At 40.8% G+C, this 20,656-nt stretch overlaps 1 protein-coding gene across 1 annotated transcript; it reads right to left on the bottom strand.

Moving 5' to 3' along the window:
- Window positions 1-8,641: 8,641 nt before the first annotated feature.
- On the bottom strand, window positions 8,642-20,656 carry LOC137273051 (uncharacterized). The gene is made up of 7 exons (XM_067805491.1): window positions 20,614-20,656; window positions 20,459-20,504; window positions 14,840-15,223; window positions 13,605-14,468; window positions 12,910-13,023; window positions 12,136-12,252; window positions 8,642-9,641 (listed from the first exon to the last, which is right to left on the bottom strand). The coding sequence occupies exons 1-7, from the start codon at window positions 20,623-20,625 to the stop codon at window positions 9,121-9,123; spliced, it is 2,058 nt and encodes a 685-aa protein (XP_067661592.1). The 5' UTR covers window positions 20,626-20,656; the 3' UTR covers window positions 8,642-9,120.

The raw sequence follows: 20,656 nt of genomic DNA, 5'->3' as shown, positions 1-20,656 counted from the left end.
GAGTGAGTGAGTGAGATAATATTCAACGTCACATCGACAATATCTCAGCCATATCTTGACGAAAACAATTTATACGATAAAAATGAAAACATTAAAAGAATAAAACCTGTCACGATTGACAGTAAAAATACTAGGGTATCACAGATATGGATGTAAAACTAGCATGGGAAAGTGAAACATTCTAGTAATTAAGCAGACAAGACAATATAAAACACGGGTTATATATCGCCAACAACTGAAGGTAGATCACCGTACCTATTTGGACCCTAGTGGCATTTACACCATCCCTTCAACCGCTGGCGAGTGAGAGAAATGCTAGACAGAATTAAAGTAACGAGAATACTACGATTAAAACGTTGGTAAACTTAAATTTACATCGAATGTTTTGAGGTGGGTGGTTTCGTCGTTACATCACTTTCCGTTTATACAGTACTAGGGTAGAATCTATTCACCTATACATCTACAGGGACAGATATAGGTGGTAGTCGCACATTATTGAAGTTACTCACACAGGGACTGATCTAGTGGTTCACAGATGAGGAAGACTAGGGGGATACCTTAGCCAATTATTTTATCGTTGAGGTCTTGCGGGGCGAACGCGTGGAGTGTAAATATCCACCTTAGTTCGAGTGATCTCCTCTTTTGGCTGGTGCTAACAAGCTCAGGGTCCTCTCTGAGTTGTGCGATGATCTAATAGGTCAAATCTCATTTGCCATATTTTTCTGACTTGAAGTGAATCGCAACTTGTTTGCCTCTATTGTGGATGAAATCAGCGAAGTGTTCATTCAGCTTCGTCTTGAAGCATCTTTTAGTTTCCCCTACAGAATATATAAAGGGCTGCACAGCTATTGCAGAAGAGTTCACTTAGAACGAAACCGGTAACCCCCCCCTGCTACTCACACAGGGCCATATACAGGTGGTAGTCACACAGTGTCAGATATAGGTGTTAGTCACACGTGGTCAGATATAGGTGGTTGTCACACAGGGTCAGATGTAGGTGGTAATCACACAGGGTCAGATATAGGTGGTTGTCACACAGGGTCAGATATAGGTGGTAGTCACACAGGGTCAGATATATGTGGTAGTCACATAGGGAGTGATATAGGTGGTAGTCACACAGGGAGAGATATAGGTGGTAGTCACACAGGGACAGATATAGGTGTTAATCACACGGGTCAGATATAGGTGTTAGTCATACAGGGTCAGATGTAGGTGTTAATCACACAGGGCCAGATATAGGTGTTAATCACACAGGGACGGATATAGGTGGTAATCACACAGGGTCAGATAAAGGTGGTAATCACACATGGACAGATATAGGTGTTAATTACCCAGGGACAGATATAGGTGTTAATCACACAGGGACAGATATAGGTGTAAGTCACACAGAGGCAGATATAGGTGGTAGTCACACGGGGTCAAATATAGGTATTAGTCACAGAGGGTCAGATATAGGGGGTAGTTACACAGGGTCAGATATAGATGGTTGTCACACAGGGTCAGATATAGGTGGTAGTCACACAGGGAGAGATATAGGTGGTAGTCACACAGGTACAGATATAGGTGTTATTCACACGGGGTCAGATATAGGTGTTAATCACACGGGTCAGATATAGGTGTTAGTCATACAGGGTCAGATGTAGGTGCTAATCACACAGGGCCAGATATAGGTGTTAATCACACAGGGATGGATATAGGTGGTAATCACACAGGGTCAGATAAAGGTGGTAATCACACATGGACAGATATAGGTGTTAATCACCCAGGGACAGATATAGGTGTTAATCAGACAGGGACAGATATAGGTGTAAGTCACACAGGGGCAGATATAGGTGGTAGTCACACGGGGTCAAATATAGGTATTAGTCATACAGGGTCAGATATAGGTGGTAATCACACATGGACAGATATAGGTGTTAATCACACAGGGGCAGACATAGGTGGTAATCACACAGGGACAGATATAGGTGTAAGTCACACAGGGGCAGATACAGGTGGTAGTCCCACGGGGACAGATACAGGTGGTAGTCATACAGGGTCAGATGTAGGTGCTAATCACACAGGGCCAGATATAGGTGTTAATCACACAGGGATGGATATAGGTGGTAATCACACAGGGTCAGATAAAGGTGGTAATCACACATGGACAGATATAGGTGTTAATCACCCAGGGACAGATATAGGTGTTAATCAGACAGGGACAGATATAGGTGTAAGTCACACAGGGACAGATATAGGTGGTAGTGACACGGGGACAGATACAGGTGGTAGTCACATGGAGACAGATATAGGTGGTAGTCACATGGGAACAGATATAGGTGGTAGTCACATGGGGACAGATATAGGTGGTTGTCACATGGGGACAGATACAGGTGGTAGTGACACGGGGACAGATATAGGTGGTTGTCACATGGGGACAGATATAGGTGGTTGTCACATGGGGACAGATGTAGGTGGTAGCCACATGGGGACAGATATAGGTGGTAGTGACACGGGGACATATATAGGTGGTTGTCACATGGGGACAGATATAGGTGGTAGTCACATGGGGACAGATATAGGTGGTTGTCACATGGGGACAGATATAGGTGGTAGTCACATGGGGACAGATATAGGTGCTAGTGACACGGGGACAGATATAGGTGGTAGTCACATGGGGACAGATATAGGTGGTAGTCACATGGGGACAGATACAGGTGTTGGTCATACAGGGTCAGATGTAGGTGCTAATCACAAAATCACAAGGGTCAGATATAGGTGGTAGTCACACATGTTTACATTGTCAGTCTACATCTGTAGTTTACATTAATTTTGGAACTGAAAGAAGGTTTTTTGTATCACTCATTAGCTTGACGTCTAAAATCTCATTATGTCATATCTTAATGCTCATATCCTCCAGGGTCACTACTGTAAACATCTGGCCAATTTGCTCACAATTGCTAACATATGAAGCAGTGTCGAGTTTACTTTTCAGATGAAGTGGCCTGGGGCCTACGGTTAATTAAACTAGTGCACGTGGGTCATTTGCTATTGTAGGTGGCGCATCAGAATAAGCAAGGGAAGCAATGCATGCACTCTGCAATTTTCATGACTTTGAATTTGTTCATGTGCCAGTATAAACACTGTTTATGTACCCATAAAAGTTATTACGTTCTTTTTTAATTTTGAATTAGTAAAAATAGGAAACATGTGCAATCACTTGGTAATAGACCCTGGGTAAAGTTTGTCACATTTTGTCAAACAGTCTTCTTTGTTTCACTCATCTCCACTCATCATCACTGCCCTAACAATTAAAATACTTACTTTTGGAACCTTCAACAGCTATCGGTAGTAGTTCATTAAGTTTCTCATCTGAAACGAACGAACGAACGAACGAACGAACGAACGAACGAACGAACGAACGAACGGGTCTATGTATTGCTCTCAGTTGTCGTATCAGTCGGCGCGTCATTGGTTTTTGGTGGTTCCGTTTTAATCACAAATTAGAAAATTCTTCGGTTACCGCCTGATGATAAAGGCCTCGGGGAAATGCACTGGTATGCACTGTAAGGGGTGCAACGCTTAACCAAATAACATGACTTGCATAAGCTACGCATTATTAGCTCCATGCATTGATTTAGGCATCGCATCAGAATAGGGAAAGTGTGTACAGCACTGCGAGGATTACAAATGCCGTTAGATTGCTCGAAATTGTGACAATATCTTGTTAATATTGAAGACTACGAGGTGTTTGTTTTTACATGATTGGTATGAGTCAAAGGAATTTTTAACTGTCATGCACCAGTGGCATAAGGGCACGGTCTAAATTAGACTCTGCTGAAGGGATGGTATAAATCCGGGTGACCTGACTTCAGTTTTTGCTCAGATCTGTAGCTCGTTTTCATAGTATATTGTTGCATATGTAAGTATTGTATAATTATTGTATTATGAAATTGCTACTTTTAGGTCTTAATCTGTGATAGCCTAGTTATCTTACTGTCCTTTGTCGATGGATATATATTTTGTCTAATCTTATGTTGATCTATACAACTCTCAGGGTCACGATGTGGCTGAAATAATGCCGAGGTGACTTTAATTTTTAAGTCACTCACTCACTCATTCACTCACGTACCCCAGAATGTCTCTGGCACCATAGCTTCTCTTAACGATAGCTACGGGTGAATTACAGTGTATATCTAAAATAGAATATTAACAGTGTCCGAATGTTTCAGGTAACGTGTGTGTGACATAATGAACAAATAAACAATTATTGTGGTTAGTGCGTCCTTCTGAAGTCGGGGAGTGACTGAAGCCACATCGGGGATTGGATCTCGGGTGACACTTTCCTCACTTTCAGTTTAATGAAATTCAACTTCTAAAGCCAGTTCAACATGCCATGTCACAATATGACTACTAGAGAGCTGAATGCTGCTTGCGTCAGGTTTCAGCGTGGCGTTGTCGACTCAAAGTTGATAGGAACACGATTTGGCAAAAAGATCAAGTTATAGACCGTCACCGTATTGTCGGCCGCTCATTATTAACGACCCCACAAGATCGACAAATTCCAACCGGGCGCCTCCTCCTCTGGTCGAGTCAGCAACCTGCAACAAAGTATCTGCAACGGAGGTGTGCCTGCTGGAACTTCTCGACTCTCTACCGCCAGACGAACAGCCCCGGCAGCTTATTTTGACGCAGTAGAACACTTTCTCAAAGGAAACTGTTTGTGTCTTGCCAGATATTCCATACGATAAACATAGTCCCAAATGCCAAGCGATCAATTCACACTTAATCACCGCATATGCACCATATAGTTTCCTTGAAAAGTGTCAAAGAATATAATATTTGAGAAAGTATATTACGAAAGCTTCGAGAGCATGATATTTTGCGAAAATTGAGCTCGCAAAAAATACCTTTTGATTGGTCAAACGCAATAAACAATCAACAAATAACGAGTGTCATTATCTCATCAGTTCATATAATCAACACAGATCTAGGCAATATATGAATTAAGTAATGACAAGAATTTGGGGGACCATTACTTGCTAGCATTACTCGTACTCACATGTTACATTTTGTACTTCCGGTTGTGACAGAGTTTAAATTCAATCATAGAAATTATCCCCCTTGTGATAAGCATCGAGAAAAGTATTTAAATGACTTCTATAAATGAAATAGTATTCGCCAGGTAGGTCAGCGTAAGTTTTGACATTCTGGAGTGAACTGCAGAAGGAAATGGCAATTAATACGGTACCACAAATGATGCCTGACATGAGTATGACACAACAATTGTCACAAAACTCTCATTTTACACAGAAACTATACTACATCTGCAATCTGAGATTGCCATTGATCGCAGCTAGGAATAAGTGACTCAGTTCTAGCTACACTGAGACAGCATTCTTGCAAACTGTCTGTGAAAATCCGGGTTAAATGATGTGACCAACGTGATCGGATGGGCAAGCTTACTGAGCTGGATGTCATGTTATCCAAATTGCTCGCGCTGTTGATCACTGGATTGTGTGGTCCAGGCTCGATTCTTTACAGACCGCCGCCGCCGGAATATTGATGAGTGCTGGGTTAAACTACAAACAAGCCAAACCAATCCTTGCAAAATTCGGGAAACAGAATGGGAAACCCATGTTTTTCTTTGGAATTACATCACTACGAAATGCGCCTCAACAACACTGGTTTTTTGCCTGTTGAAGTGTACGAGACCGGTTCAGTCTCGACCATATACTGACCGCCATTATCTACATTGTAGATAGATCCTCTGTGTTCAAATTTTGCATCCCTCGAAAATATGATATTTGTAAGCGGGAAAACAACCCGCATAAAGACCACAACGTGTGTCCTGCTGCTGAAGATGAAATGGTAAAACAGGAGCATCCCGGTACAACGTGTGAAGCCCATGTCAGGTGTCCCCCGCCGTCATATTGCTGGTATATTGTTCAAAGCAGCGTAAGACCATACCCTTTCATAGTAGTCAGAACACGAGATTTAAGTCTGCAATGAATGCACTTGTCAGCACATACTGAGAAAGTGACGAACAAGTTTCGACGTGGCAGTGATCTAGTTCATCAGTATTTGCACGGCCAAGGCCGTGGCATGTAGGTCAACACATGTTTCCATTCAAGTTGTGTGAGTAGTAATCAGCTGTCTTCATTAACACATATACTGATGTCGGTCGGTCACGCTGTGAATGGGCACGTATACTTATGCCGTTCTTGGACTTTCCTCAGAGAACATGTGGTGACCTTATTTGTTTGTTGTTTACTGTCACACTCAGTCATATTCAAGTTATATGTGCTGATAGTCAAGTCTGAACCGGGCAATCCTTTCACACAAACAGACACACATTCATCACATCGAATCAGATTAATCTTTAGCATTATGACAAACAGGAGAGGCTACCATGTTCCGCAGTTTATGATGTTGTCATGCGATATAAACATGGTCTTTCTCCTCAGTTACATTTGTAGGCTTATCGTTATATTTTCGAAACAAAATGTTGAAAGGGTTCTTTATCGTTCTTTACGTGAAATGTAAAGACATACGTCATTTTACGTTTTTGACAATTTGACGTTCATTTTATCACTGCCCCAAAACTCGGATATATTGACATGTTTAATAAAAATCAAACCACAAATCAAATTAGACATCTGTATAACGCTACTTATTCGGAACGCTACAGGCCACCATCATTTGACTGGTGTCGGGCTGTAAGTTCTTACGTTTCTCGGGGAACAGCGGACAGAAGCACAGGTCATGCCTACCCTTAAAGAGAACATTTGGTGTCATCTCTGATTTTTTGTGATTCTTTAAATTCATTTTCACAACGTCTTTGCACATAGCACCTAACAGGATCTAGTTCTAAGGACAGCCAACATACGAGCCACCATTATCGGCATTTGCAACATTATTGTCATACAATATTGTTAATGTTTACGTCTAATGTCATTAATAATGCTGAACTCGTTAATATAAATGAGCATGAACTCACTCAATGAGTGAATGAGCGTAAACATTGAAGTAACTTCGGCATTATTTCAGCAATATCGTGATTATGAAATAAGATTTCTATGACTAAGACCCTGACTGAATATAGCTGACCTAGATGTATGTGCTCTGTTGTGTATAATGTTTCTTTTCATGCAAACAAGAAACGCTTACACAGCCAAGTAGTGTCCTGAATGAACGCCACAAAGGCCGTTACATGATATCCTGTGATAACGTGTGTATTATCAGGGATCCTTACTCACGGTCACGATTCATTCATCACTTCAGATAACCCACTGACGCTGCACCTGGGTAATCCTGTAATCTTCTTGTTGTTTTGTTGTTTCTGTTTGCAAAGCCTCTCCTCATAGCGATGCAGTGTTGAAAAACCGCAAGCCTGATAAGTTGGTGAGCGGTCAACTGACATGCAAGAGGAGGTCGCTTTGGCACGGTATTATGAAACCAAGTTATAAACTATTTTCTTGAAATACGACAATTATTACAAGGAAGGCTCATGTTTGTACAACTGAAATCTGTCATGCACATTGTAGTAACGTCTTACTTTGCCTTATACTGTCTGTGTGCTAATTATCTGTGTGCTCGACGTTACAGCATGTGATTTATGAGAATAAACTTCCTCTTCTGTATACTAGCAATATATCCCAAACATGCATTATTATACATGTACATATGAATGAGTATCTGTTTGAAAAGAGCCCACGGAATAACCTACCAGACACATTTAGTGTGTTTATAAAGTGACAACACAGAAATCAAATTCGATGGAACTGTCCATGTTTTGTAAGTGCTAATGTGTCTTTGACTACCCTAAAATTGTTTGCTCTCTTTTTTGTGTTAACAGTCATCTGATGAGACATACAGTGGACTTAACCGACAACTGCAGCTACTCTAGTTTAGTGCCAAAGCGACATATCTTTATAGAAGCTTAAGCGCTGCCGTTGTCCATGAATGCTGTCCACTTTTTCAGTAATTTTAGTAATTGCGTATGAAGCAAAAAGTGTTTTAGAAAGTATCAGTGATGTATGGGCCTTTGTCGATCTTTTTGTCATGAGCACCGAATAAGAACCGATTTTTTGTCATACGTACCGCATAAGGACCGATCTTTTGGTCATAAGTACCAAATGTAGAATTGTGTCTGAGGTACATGGAGATTATTTATAATAACCCAAACACTGGATGGTGCGTTACTTGGTTGCGATGGTACATGATCAAGCTCAGATTATCAAGCCAGTCCTGAAGACATTACTGCCGAAATGTAATGAGAGAGAGAGAGAGAGAGAGAGAGAGAGAGAGAGAGAGAGAGAGAGAGAGAGAGAGAGAGAGAGAGAGAGAGAGAGAGAGAGAGAGAGAGAGAGAGAGAGAGAGAGAGAGAGAGAGAGAGAGAGAGAGAGAGAGAGAGATGATGCACAATATGATCATTGTGCCCATGTGCGTGCTTATAACCTAATATCTTGGTATGAAATCTAAGAATGACATTTAGAAGTGACGCATATATAAAATGGAAAATGTTTGAATATGTCGATATATTACTTCTTTCTTGGTCTGTTCGACTACCATCTTTCGTCGGGCAGTTAATGAAAGACCACGGGCTTCTTCTGATGCCCTGAAAATGGACATTTCAATAAAACCAAAACAAACAACGGCATCGCTTTTGAAGCATTAGTTTACAACAGACGGAGGTCATTGACCCACATTTTGACAATAAGGAGACGTCACAGAACAGAACTATCGAGCGTGACGACATTCGAACTTGGCATTTGCCCATTCTACCAGCTGCCATTTTTTCAGTGCTTATCAGCGTGATTTCCAGTTGATGCTTACATTGCTGCACCGGCTAAAAATGCTAAACCGGAACGCGAAACAGGTACATATGACGATGTGAATCATAAATCTCGTCAGTATTGAACCCAAGTTCAAACAAGCCGTAGGACATACCGACGTGTCAGTGAAAGTGAGACATCACTTTCGTCATCAAGGCCTGAGTTCCTTATGACGTCACCTAACAACGGGTGTGTTAATGGCCGCCGTCAAGCAATCTGGAGGCATCATCAAGTTACAGTGGGCGTTGGAATGATAATTCTTTCCATTATAGCCATAATGCCGAATATTGCTCACATTATAGTGTCATTGTTCATTTTTGTTTAAGTGTATAACAATTGCTTCTGGTCTCACATGCAGAATGTGCTTCCGACTGATACTTGTTTCTCGTTCTGCTGTTTGATGATGACGTGTCTTATGCTTTACAGATGCCAGCCATCTTGAAAGGAATGTTGACAAGTCCACCAGAAATATACTTCCAAACACCAGCGTTAGAAAGGCGCCGCCGATGTATCCAATTCCCGCAGCCGACATGCGAGTATCTTGAATGCTCACAAACTTTCTTTTAGATTTGGACAACATGATGGGGTCCACTGCAAGCTGTTTCCTAATTTCTTTGGCCTTTTCTTCTACTTCTTCAATTGTTATGTTCTTGCAAGTACATTGGCATGCATTTGAATTACTTGTGACCTTCACTTTGACTGGTACCTCGTGAACAGTTGTTGTCAAGTCTTCTCTTGTGACATGCATCTGTCTGTCGGTAGTGACGTCATCAATTACGGACGATGTAGTGTCTACAGACAAAGCAGGGGAGTCGGTTGTAACTCCTTCAAAAAACAGAAATGAGTAAAGATAAAGAAAGACGTCTGCACTAACTGTACACAAACTGAATATAGGTGCCTGTGAAACATTTCACCAGATCATTTCAAGTGTATGTTAGATCTGTCAGTGAATCATCATCAAGCATGGCTGCCATTAGTCATGTCAAGGTGTACTGGAGACCATCGAGATTTATCACTGCTGTATTCATTGGTAGGGTACTCGTAGAAGTACAACCTTCGGGACCTCCTTTCACAAAGCACTAAAGTGATCTTTAGTCATTAACGTAGTGCAATGTTAACAATTGGGAGTTAAGGGTACCATTAATAAAAGTCACGTAATGAAATGAGCCCATTTCAGTCATAAGGGTAAGAATTTAAATGTGTACAAAGTTGTACCTATCACAATGTTTCAAAATCAATTCTCTGTAAGGTCATAGATATTAACCTTTCAGTTAATATTTATGCCAAATATCCTTTCCACAACTGACACGGTGCATGGAAGTGAAAAAAACTCCACAGATTACTGATGACTTTATGATCTGACACAATTTAATGTGTCATCTCAGTTTGTAACAAAACCCCATTACTGAGCAGTGATTACATGTTGTTACGAATATTGTAGACGGACACAATGTAAGAAATATATACGACAAAACTCTTTCCGTATTCGTAAGAAGTACATGCATGTATATGAGTTGAATGTAGGTCGTAGCTGTATCTGAGCTGGTGTAGGCCGTGATGACACAAGACAACGTTGGCGAAACGCCATAAACACATGCAATGGCTTGCCAACTATTTACAAGTTCTCAATACTAAACATGCAGCACACAATGTACAGTCAAAGTGATCTGATCTACATGTTACATACAGTAAAATATAAGGCAGTCGAACTAGACTAGTGCGAGTTTTGGCGTCGGACAATGTATTGTCAAGAAACGTGTTATTTGGTCTTCAGTACATTTTCGATATTCATTGTATGAGATTCATGATGATCCAATGCCAGGTTTGTGTGTAAACACTTCGAGGTTTTCAGAGATATTCCTAACAACAACGTATTAACCAACATCACCCACAATGCATCGGAAACACGATTTACACATAACTGGATTGTTATGATAAAAAGAAGGAAAGATTTTTACACATAAATGTTAGGCCTTCTCTTGTCGAGTTGACAAGTGTGTTCATTATGATGAATGGAATTGATTAAGTCATCACCTTCACAGGGAAGCGTCAATGACGCAAACAGAGGCGTGTTACGTGGTGTTTACCATGACCAAACACACAGCGACAGGTACACGCCAACACAGTAACGAGTTATCGATTTCCGATGTTTTAGTCTGCCGTCATGTCTTTGACCACCCAAAACGTTTGCATTCGTAAGCGTATGTTTTTTATTGAAAAATGCTGAGATCTCTTAGATCAACTTGGATGATTAACATTAAGTGGTCCATGTTAAGTACAGATCTTCGGCCATGTGATATAAAATACCTTCCAGTTCATCTGAAAAGTGGCGAGGATAATACATGGAAGATGTATCAAACATTTCTTGCATGGGCTCCGAAAATGTGCACAACTTCACCAGCCTTCGTGTACCTTCTCATTTTCATGTATCTTGATTATAACATTTCGTTTCGTTTCACAATTGATGAATTGTGTAAGTGGCACTTGATATAGTGACTCGTTTTAATACGATTTAGTTGTAAATAAATGGAAAGTAACAGGCAACATATACTGGACAAAATAGTTAAAGATATTTGTAAATTTTGTAATTATGAACAATGACGTATTTATTCACTGACACCCATAAAAATACCAATATCCCTAACTTATTTTGTCCAGTATATTTTTCCATGGATGGATCGTTACCTTTTTTAGGTGCATGCTTGTGACTCAGAGATGTGTTTGTGTGCAGTTTTGGATTTCCACTTCGGGTGAGCCTTGTTTTTCAAACATAAAGCATGACAGTAGTTCTTGTGGCCCAGTATCCACTCATTTTGCATAAATTAAGAAGTTCCTCATTATTTCAGACAGACCGAGTTGTCATGACCCGTGTTATCACGGAAAGAATCTGGCAATGCTGTGTCTCAAACAACAATGATTGTTTGGCCGGAAAAAATGGACCACTTCATCTTCGATTGTCCAGGATATTATCCGTCCATCCTCTTGGTATATATAACTTGGACCTAATCGCAATATACATGTTACTTTCCTTAATAACTGTAAGCCTCATTTCCACATCAGCCATCTATAATTTAGCAAATACTTTCTCTCGTCTCTGGCTGTAATTTGATTGTACGCCTAGGCTTACCTCTGTGCCATAACATCCGGACGCACAACAAGTTATAGAAGGAAGAAACTAACTGGCTAACTGAGGATGAGTTCCTGTCTTACACAGGTATCTTTGAACACTGTCTGCATATATTTTGCGCTGGGGATGATGGGAACGTTTCTTAAGGTATATACAACGTGCACAAAATGTTGAGATAATAGACGGTCTTACCCGTGAAACATCTTTCTCCAGTGAAACGAGGTGGACAGATGCAGGTGTAGTTACCGACGAGGTCTTGGCACGTGCCGCCATTTCTACAAGGCTCTCCTAAACAGTCGTTGACTTCATCTGGACAGAGTATTGGATTATTGTTATAATTAATGACACTTTATTGTATTACAATTACCTCGTGTTGAACGGATTCCCAAGCATGTGGTACTTAGTAGATACCATACCCTAAAGGGTGCTACAGATTATATGAATATTGTGCTGAACCGGGCTAACATTCCTCAATTAAAACAAGCTAGTAATGAACCGTTCTCAAGGGATGTTATGTCTGTGGGTCAGTGTTGGTTTTCGTCAAAATCGTACATGTTCAAGCTGTATGACAATGACAGTGCAATGACAGGGACTCAACTCGAAGCTCAAAAAGGCACTAGAATTTGTAATTTACAGAGAAAGCGTAATCCCACTTTCGAAATGACATTGTGCAATCAATGGTCCATGCACAACATCAGACTCAGTGGTACATATCTATTTTTTTCAAGTAATTAAAAGGGCAGTTCGGTGATTCGGGTATTTCCCTAGGTGGTGTGCGTGTGATCATGCGTGCATGCGTGCATGCGTGCATGCGTGGGAGTGTCTTATTTTGAGTATCAGCGCAAGGTAATGTTTCATCCTGATGTAGCGAGACACCCGTAACACCCAAGAGAGCAGCATATTGTATCGCCTATATTCGTGATGTAAACCCTTCACTGCAGTTATCTAAATTGTTTACATGCCTACCGTTTTCACATAGCCGGCCTCTGAACCCTGCAGGGCAGTAACAGCGATAGGAATCCCCGGATTCGTAGCAGACTCCACTGTGTTTACAGGGGGAACCGTCGCAGTCTGCTCTCCCTGTGACATAGATCCTGTACTCATTCTGAATACAGCCATACATGGACGTTTCGATATTAACAACAGAGTTAGGAAATATGATAAATAGATATTATAACATTATATATCTGAATATGGTTACTAGTATATTAAATATGATGCTATCACATATGTTCGTGACTTTAATATTAAATGTTATGATAAAATGGTGCATTTTTCTTACACAAGTCGACCCGTGAAGGTCCCGGGGTAGAATAGGCCTTCAGCAACACATGCTTGCCATAAAAGGTGACTATGCTTGTCGTAAGAGGCGACTAACGGGATCGGGTGGTCAGAGTAGCTGACTTGGTTGACACATGTCATCGGTTCCCCTTTGCGCAGATTGATGCTCATGCTGTTGATCACTGGATTGTCTGGTCCAGACTCGATTATTTACAGACCGTCGCCATATAGCTGGAATATTGGTAAGTGCGACGTAAAACTAAACTCACTCACTCACTCACTTACACAAGTCACAGGAGGTTAATATTCCAGAAGATTGATCTAAAATATAGTTCAGACCCTTCCAAGAGAAAGCATGAACTATATAGTATAGGACTTACCAGAAAAATTGTCGAGGGCAATTCCAGCCAGATATCCATAAGCTTTGAATGTGATGAGGCCGTGTACTGTTGCCCCAAATACACTTCCGTCACGATGCGATAGAGTGAGTTCGCCTTGTCCAGCAGATATAGACGCTGTTGTTATGTCACAGCCAGGGATGTCACGGAAAGAGGAAGACTGTGGAATGAACTCCAGACCTGAACTGTCATTCTTGGCCACAAATACTGACACATACGGGACCAGGATGTATCCAGGTGTACTTGAAGATGTGATCAGATCCAGAACATAGCTGGAGGTGTATCTTTCAACAGGGGGCATGATTGCCATGAATGGATCTCCTTCTAACGCAGACCCATCAGCAGCCTGCCCCTTCGCAAACTGAACAACCATGACCGGCTTGCTGCTGGTGATACATCTGTAATCCGCCTGGGTAAAATCCAGATCCTTAAAGGTTCTTGCGGACAGGACGTGTCTGGTACCGTCCGATTCGAAGACCTCTGTGCCATGCTGTTCAGCAACGATCCGGTATACAACCCCACACTGGCGACCAGCAATTGGGCCTAGCGCATACTTCCTGCCGAATGCATATGTTGGGATCAGCATTTCAACCAGATTGTCTGGAAAGTCCACCTTCTTTGGGACTTGTGTGAGAGGATTTCCAGAGAGAACAGCAACTGGTTTATTAGCCTTGATTAGAGTCCCCGTGATGTCTCGATCACAGTACACTCGTACAACGTCCCTCATCTGCAACCTGAAGGCCAGGATATCCCCCTGCATCATCCGTGTGCTGTTGCAGTTTGCTGTTGTGCTCAGTGTCACGTTTACAATCGTGTCGTTTTCTGTTGCAGCAATTATCACATGCCCTGAAACCAATAATGTTGATTTCTGAATTATTGTCATGTTGGTTCGTATTATAGCAACAAGAGAAGGAATGACTGCTTTAGGGTGCAGGGTAATGTTTAGCTGGATGTAGACGTTCGAGGGTGTCAGAATGTGGACTCTAGCCTACACTCCAGGAACACATTTATGTAGCAGTGGATTTGTTTGATATGTACCCCTAAAATGACAGTAACATTAATAACACTAACCACATGAGGACTTCAGCCCTTTTTTCCAAGAGAAACCTAACCTAATTGTCGCTCGATCAGGGATGCAATGCTTGCTATGCGTGAGGCAAATGTGTGATGATCCTGTCGTGATACACTCACTCATTCACTCACGCACTCATGCTTACCTCCTGCACCAGCGTGGCTGTAGTAGGTTACGGCGATGTATTCGTTCGACAGGGTCTTCACAGGTAGAGCCAGGAATCCGTCCATGGCATTGTACTGATTGACGTATCCGTACACCGACACCTTGTCTGACGCTACGATGTGGATGGCTTTTCGCTCCACCACCATGTTTGAAAACACCGTCGTTTGGTAGGGGAAGTAAATGTGTCGAGAACTTCCGGCGGAAAGGAAATGTTCAGTATCATTTTCTCCGTCCATCATGACGTAAACTTTGACGTCAGTCTCTGACGTAATTACCAGGAGATTAACGTTGTCATTAGTGCCGCTGTCGGGAAATGCTACTATGAAATTATTTCCTCTCTGGTCTATCCTTACCCCACAAACACCTGAAGTAGAGAGAAAAAATATTAATGCACATGTACAATGGTATAATGTTATGTATGTATTTCGTGAGTGCCCGAGTCAAGCCAGCACATGTCATTAAATGATTTGGGTTGTCAGGTACGGTAACTAAGTACCCAGGTGGTGTTAAGTTGTTTCCCTAACCTGAATATTTACCGGCATCCGCGAATCACTTGGCATATTGCTGACTGCGGCATGAAACAACGACTAAATATAGAACTTTGTGCACATGAATGCAAGTCTTGAATGTGCTAAAAAAATCCGTTTTGTGTAAAGGCTGTGAAATTCATTTAAATGTACGACTGAAAACAAATGATGGCGGGTATTAGTGGTTATTATCCACGTAAATATTCCTAAGATAACTATATTCGGAGAAAGAGGACCATTTGTATGGATATACAACTTTTTATTCTGCATAGACGACGTTTCTCCATAGAATCTAATGTCGTTGTCAAGCGTTGTCAAAAACATAAAATATTGATATGAACCATATTCATTTTTCAACATAGTCCCCTTGTGAGTTAAGACACTTGTTCCATCTTTTCTGCCAGTCGCTGATGTCATCTCTGTAGAAGGCGCCATTTTGGTCCTCAAACCAAGCCTCAGTAGCAGCAATAAGCTCATTATCATCCTGAAATCTACGACCACGCAAGTGTTTCTTGAGATTTGGGAACAGATGGTAATCACTTGGTGCCAGGTCTTGAGAGTAGGGGGATGCGGCAAGATTTCGTACCCGCATTCCTGGGCAGCAGCGGCTGCAACGCGAGAGGTGTGTACTGGAGCATTGTCTTGATGTAGAAGAATACCACGTCTGATCTTGCCCCGGCGCTTCTCCTTGATTGACTGTCGCACTTGCCTCAACAAGTTAGCGTAATATTCCCCATTCATTGGTCTTCCTTTTGGTAAGTAATCTATGTGGATGGCGCCTTTGCTATCCCAGACGACTGTCGCCATTACCCTCTGCACTGATCTGGAGGCTTTGAACTTTTTGGTCCTGGGAGAAGTGACATGTTTCCATTCCATGGATTCTTGTTTGCTCTCAGGATCATAGTGGTGGATCCAGGTTTCATCACATGTTACTAGCCTAAAGTGAAAATCTTCTGGATTCTTGTTGTATCTGGTTAGCATGGAGTTGCTTATGGTGACCCTTGTTTGCTTCATTTCACCTGTAAGCATTTTTGGCACCCATCTTGCGCACACCTTAGACATGACGAGATGTTCGTGAAGAATTGTCTCGATGGATCCGTGTGAAATGCCTGTGGTCTCCTCTTACTCGTGTAGTGTGATTCGACGATTTTCCAGCACAAATCTATGCACTCTGTCAATGTTTTCCTGACTAGCGCTTGTTGTTGGGCGACCTGGACGGGGGTCATCTTCAAGACTCTCTCTACCATGCTTAAATTCATTGACCCATCGTTTGATGGTAGCAGATGAAGGGGAAAACTGGTGAGAGCCTTTCTTCAATGTTCTTCGCCGAGTTTCCTTCAAAAACTAAAAACTTTCTGCTCTATACTCAATTTTATTCATTTTCACTGCCGTGAGGGGGGTCTCTTTCTGTCAATGTGAGCTGTTCAATAACATCTGAGAGTAGGATGCCAAAACTTATATATCACATCAGCTACACCCCAAGGTTCAATGTCGTACCATAGGCTGTGACACCTGGGTATGAAAAATGCTCAAGGCTCAAAACGTATTGACATCCCCTCGTATATATCCATACAAACAGTTCTCATTCACCATCTCCTCAATTTTTCGATTGCCTGTCAAAGAAGACCACATTTTCAGACCAAAATCAATGCGTCACCGTCGTTTTCTTTGTATTTTTGTACCATAAACAGCCACGAAAAGCAATACCCAGCACATACATGGTTAGATTGTACGAAAGCCTAATGCTGCCACTTTTGTAGCATAAAATATTTTTCAAAGACAATTCTCGTTTATTCGATTATTTACTTCGAGTATTTTCTCGTTATTTCAATTATTTTTTCGTTCCTTCGATTAATTCCCCGTGGCTTCGAATATTTACTCGTTGCTTCATGTTTTGGTCAAAAACTTGAAATTTCGAGTATTTACTCGTTGCTTCGTTTTTTTTTCTTAATTTCTAAGTTTGATGAATTTAGCATGTATATTTTAGGAGATCTGCTCCGAGCAAGATGACATCTCCATAGTCACACACATCCTACACCCTACACCATCCGACTTTCAGTAGTCATAAAACCAAATTTCATTTCAATAGGGAGGTTGCGTACTCTTGCAACGACGGTATCTTCCCATAAGGCAGACCTCACAAAAGACAGACCACTTAAAACAACACACTTTAGGGTTGTTTGCGTAAGGCTTAATTAAGCTGATAATAATGACATGTGCCCAGGTATGTGATGTATAAACTATATTTTTATTGTTTTCTCAAAAATACAAAACGTGAAACATAGAACAAGTATATATAAATATAAATAAAATATTTACGTGATATTATTTGAAAAGGCACAGCGTTTGATATATCTGGATAATTTGAGAGTGAGTGGTTGATAAATCATATTTCATGAGAAAAATACATGTACAGATAGAGGGATTCACACAGAAATTTTTTGTTAAAAATGATATTCGTTGTTCGGCAAGTGGTGGGCATGTTAGTAAAATATGGGATTCGTCACATATGGCTTGACTACAAAGATTACAAAGTCGGTTTTCTTTCAAAACATTCAGACAGCGCCCTGTTTCCATTGGTAACCTATGATTTGCTGTCCTAAATTTTGTCAGTGAAATTCTACTTTGAAAGGCTGATTTAAGATAAGGTTCTGGAATAAGTGCATTTTCATACATTGTGTAATGAAATCCTTTTGATGGTTGAGTATTACTTGAATTCCAAGATTGTACAAACTGGTCTAACTTTACTCGCTATACTTTGTATTGACTCCGAGTGAGTTCATTAATTGAATAGGGGTGGAAAGGATGGCTGAGCTAATTAGTGTACTCACTGAGTCTATCTTACAGGAGGTCTGTCTTTTAGGAGTGAACCGCAACTAAGAGTTAGCTATGAAATGATACCATATAATAGATAACTTTGAGGATTTGACCGAAGTCAATGTGGTCAAAAAGCACACCATTTTGGCATGAATATCTGTACAAATTGGTTTCCTTCCAGTCTCCGCATACAACACGTAATGGCGAGCACTTTCCTTTACGCAAAGCAGTTTTCTTGAAAATATGAAATAAACATTTTCAATAACACTTAAACTTTCATATGGCCAGAGGTTGTATAACAATTTCTAAACCTAATGTTTTTTTTATCAGGCCACATACCACAATTTTCAAGGGTACAGCTTAATTAAGCGTTATGCAGCCAACCATAAAATGTGCTGTTTTAAGGGAAAATGTGTCTTTTGGGATGTCGATACCGTCCGAAGCATATTTCCTAAACTATTCGTGATAACTTCATCAGACTTGGTACACATATCAAGCACGATAGATAGGTTTGCCATATCAACTGCCTCTAAGTACAACCTTCATAATGTCATTTCGATCTTTATCAGTACTTGAACATTCCCCTGCAAAACCGAATGGAGAAGAATGGTATGTAACGCAATATCCATGTATGAGGAAAATAGGTGGAAAAACAGATTATTACTAAGAGAAGATCTGATCAAATACAGGTCAACACATTCAAAACTTAAGTTTCATATACTATGGAGATTAGCGCTAGCATATCCACATCTTAGATATTGCATCCAATACTCTCTAAAGATAGCATCTAGACCAATGATATCTCGCGAATGTTCCAGATGTGGTAGACATGCATTTGATTATGACAGACATGTAGTTTTACACTGTGAGTACTATGTAACTGAACAAAATGAATTCTTCTCCACCCTCATTGACCAACTGGATGTTGACAGTTATGTTAAAATTGAACTTTTGGATGAAAATGAAATGCTTGCATTATTCTGGGGAGCGGCTCAAACATTACCTGGAATTGTTAGCTTGACCACTTGGGAAAATGTGTCACTATTATTTTGTAAATATGTATTTCATCTCAAGAAGGTGTTGGACAGTCCTCTCTTTTCTGTGCAGCAATAACCGGCAGTCTGTGTACATATGTTATTGAATAGTTATTTACACAGCTTATGACGTTAGCATTCATATTTCTATTCTAGCATTCATATTCTATATATTAACATTATGTGTTTGCTCTGAGTAACATCAGAGATGCTGTAAATCTTCTGATGTAAATTCTGGAGGAAATAAAGAAATTCATTCATTCAATCATCTTGCTCGGAACAGATCTCCTAAACTATACATGCTAAATTCATCAAACTTAGAAATTAAGAAAAAAATTGAAGCAACGAGTAAATAGTCGAAATTTCAAGTTTTTGACTGAAACTCGAAGCAACGAGAAAATACTCGAAGCACGGAGAAATTAATCGAAGGAACGAAAAAATAATTGAAATGACGAGAAAATATTCGAAATTTCAAGTTTTTGACTGAAACTTGAAGCGACGAGAAATTAATCGAAGTAACGAAATTAATCGTTAACACCTTGGATCATCGCCGAATGTCTATTGGAGCAACGTCGAATATGATCCAGTGTTCCACATTGATAACTTCAGGAACGTTTCTCAATGCGCGCTATGATATAACATGGACATTCTTTGGCGATTATAATTCTTGGAAATACACACACATGATAAAGGCGGGATATAGAGAACAATATACCCCTTTGGCAGCAGACCTGTGAAGGTCCCGGGGTAGAACAGGCCTTCAGCAACACATGCTTGCCATACAAAGCAACTGTGCTTGTCGTAAGAGGCGACTAACGGGATCGGGTGGTCAGGCTCTCTGACTTAGTTGACACATGTCCTCGGTTCCCAATTGCACAGATCGATGCTCATGTTGTTGATCACTGGATTGTCTGGTCGATTATTTGCAGACCGCCGCCATATAGCTGGAATATTGCTGAGTGTGGCGTAAAACTAAATCACTCACTCACTCCTTTGGCAGCAAGCCTTAACAAATGGTGAACGTCTATTTAATTGTCCAGAATTTCGATTTTCCTTTTACTATAAGCTGACAATTCATGATAATACTGTTCGAAGTGGTTTAAAACCAAATTCATTTTTGCCTTCATTGCATTTAATTTGTCCCACTCTACAACACCATTCACTGAAAAAGTTGCTTTATCTCAACGAATATATCACTGGCTACATGCATTGACCACCTACCTGGGACAAAGGCTTGTACAATCCATGCAGCCACTACCATCTGAACCTAAAACAGATTTGCAAAGAATAAAATGCATAACAAGACACGAGAAAACAATTACATGAAATGTTCTTCAGCCGATAGCTTGATATCAACACTAAAACTCATATCTTACCCAAAACAACATTTCGCAGCCCTGCTAGAGGCGCCGATCCCAC

The sequence above is a fragment of the Haliotis asinina genome, chromosome 2, assembly GCF_037392515.1.
Source record: "Haliotis asinina isolate JCU_RB_2024 chromosome 2, JCU_Hal_asi_v2, whole genome shotgun sequence".
In the NCBI taxonomy this organism is placed as follows: Eukaryota; Metazoa; Mollusca; class Gastropoda; order Lepetellida; family Haliotidae; genus Haliotis; species Haliotis asinina.
The sequence above is the reverse complement of the archived record's forward strand: the minus strand, read 5'-3'. Positions and strand labels throughout refer to the sequence as shown.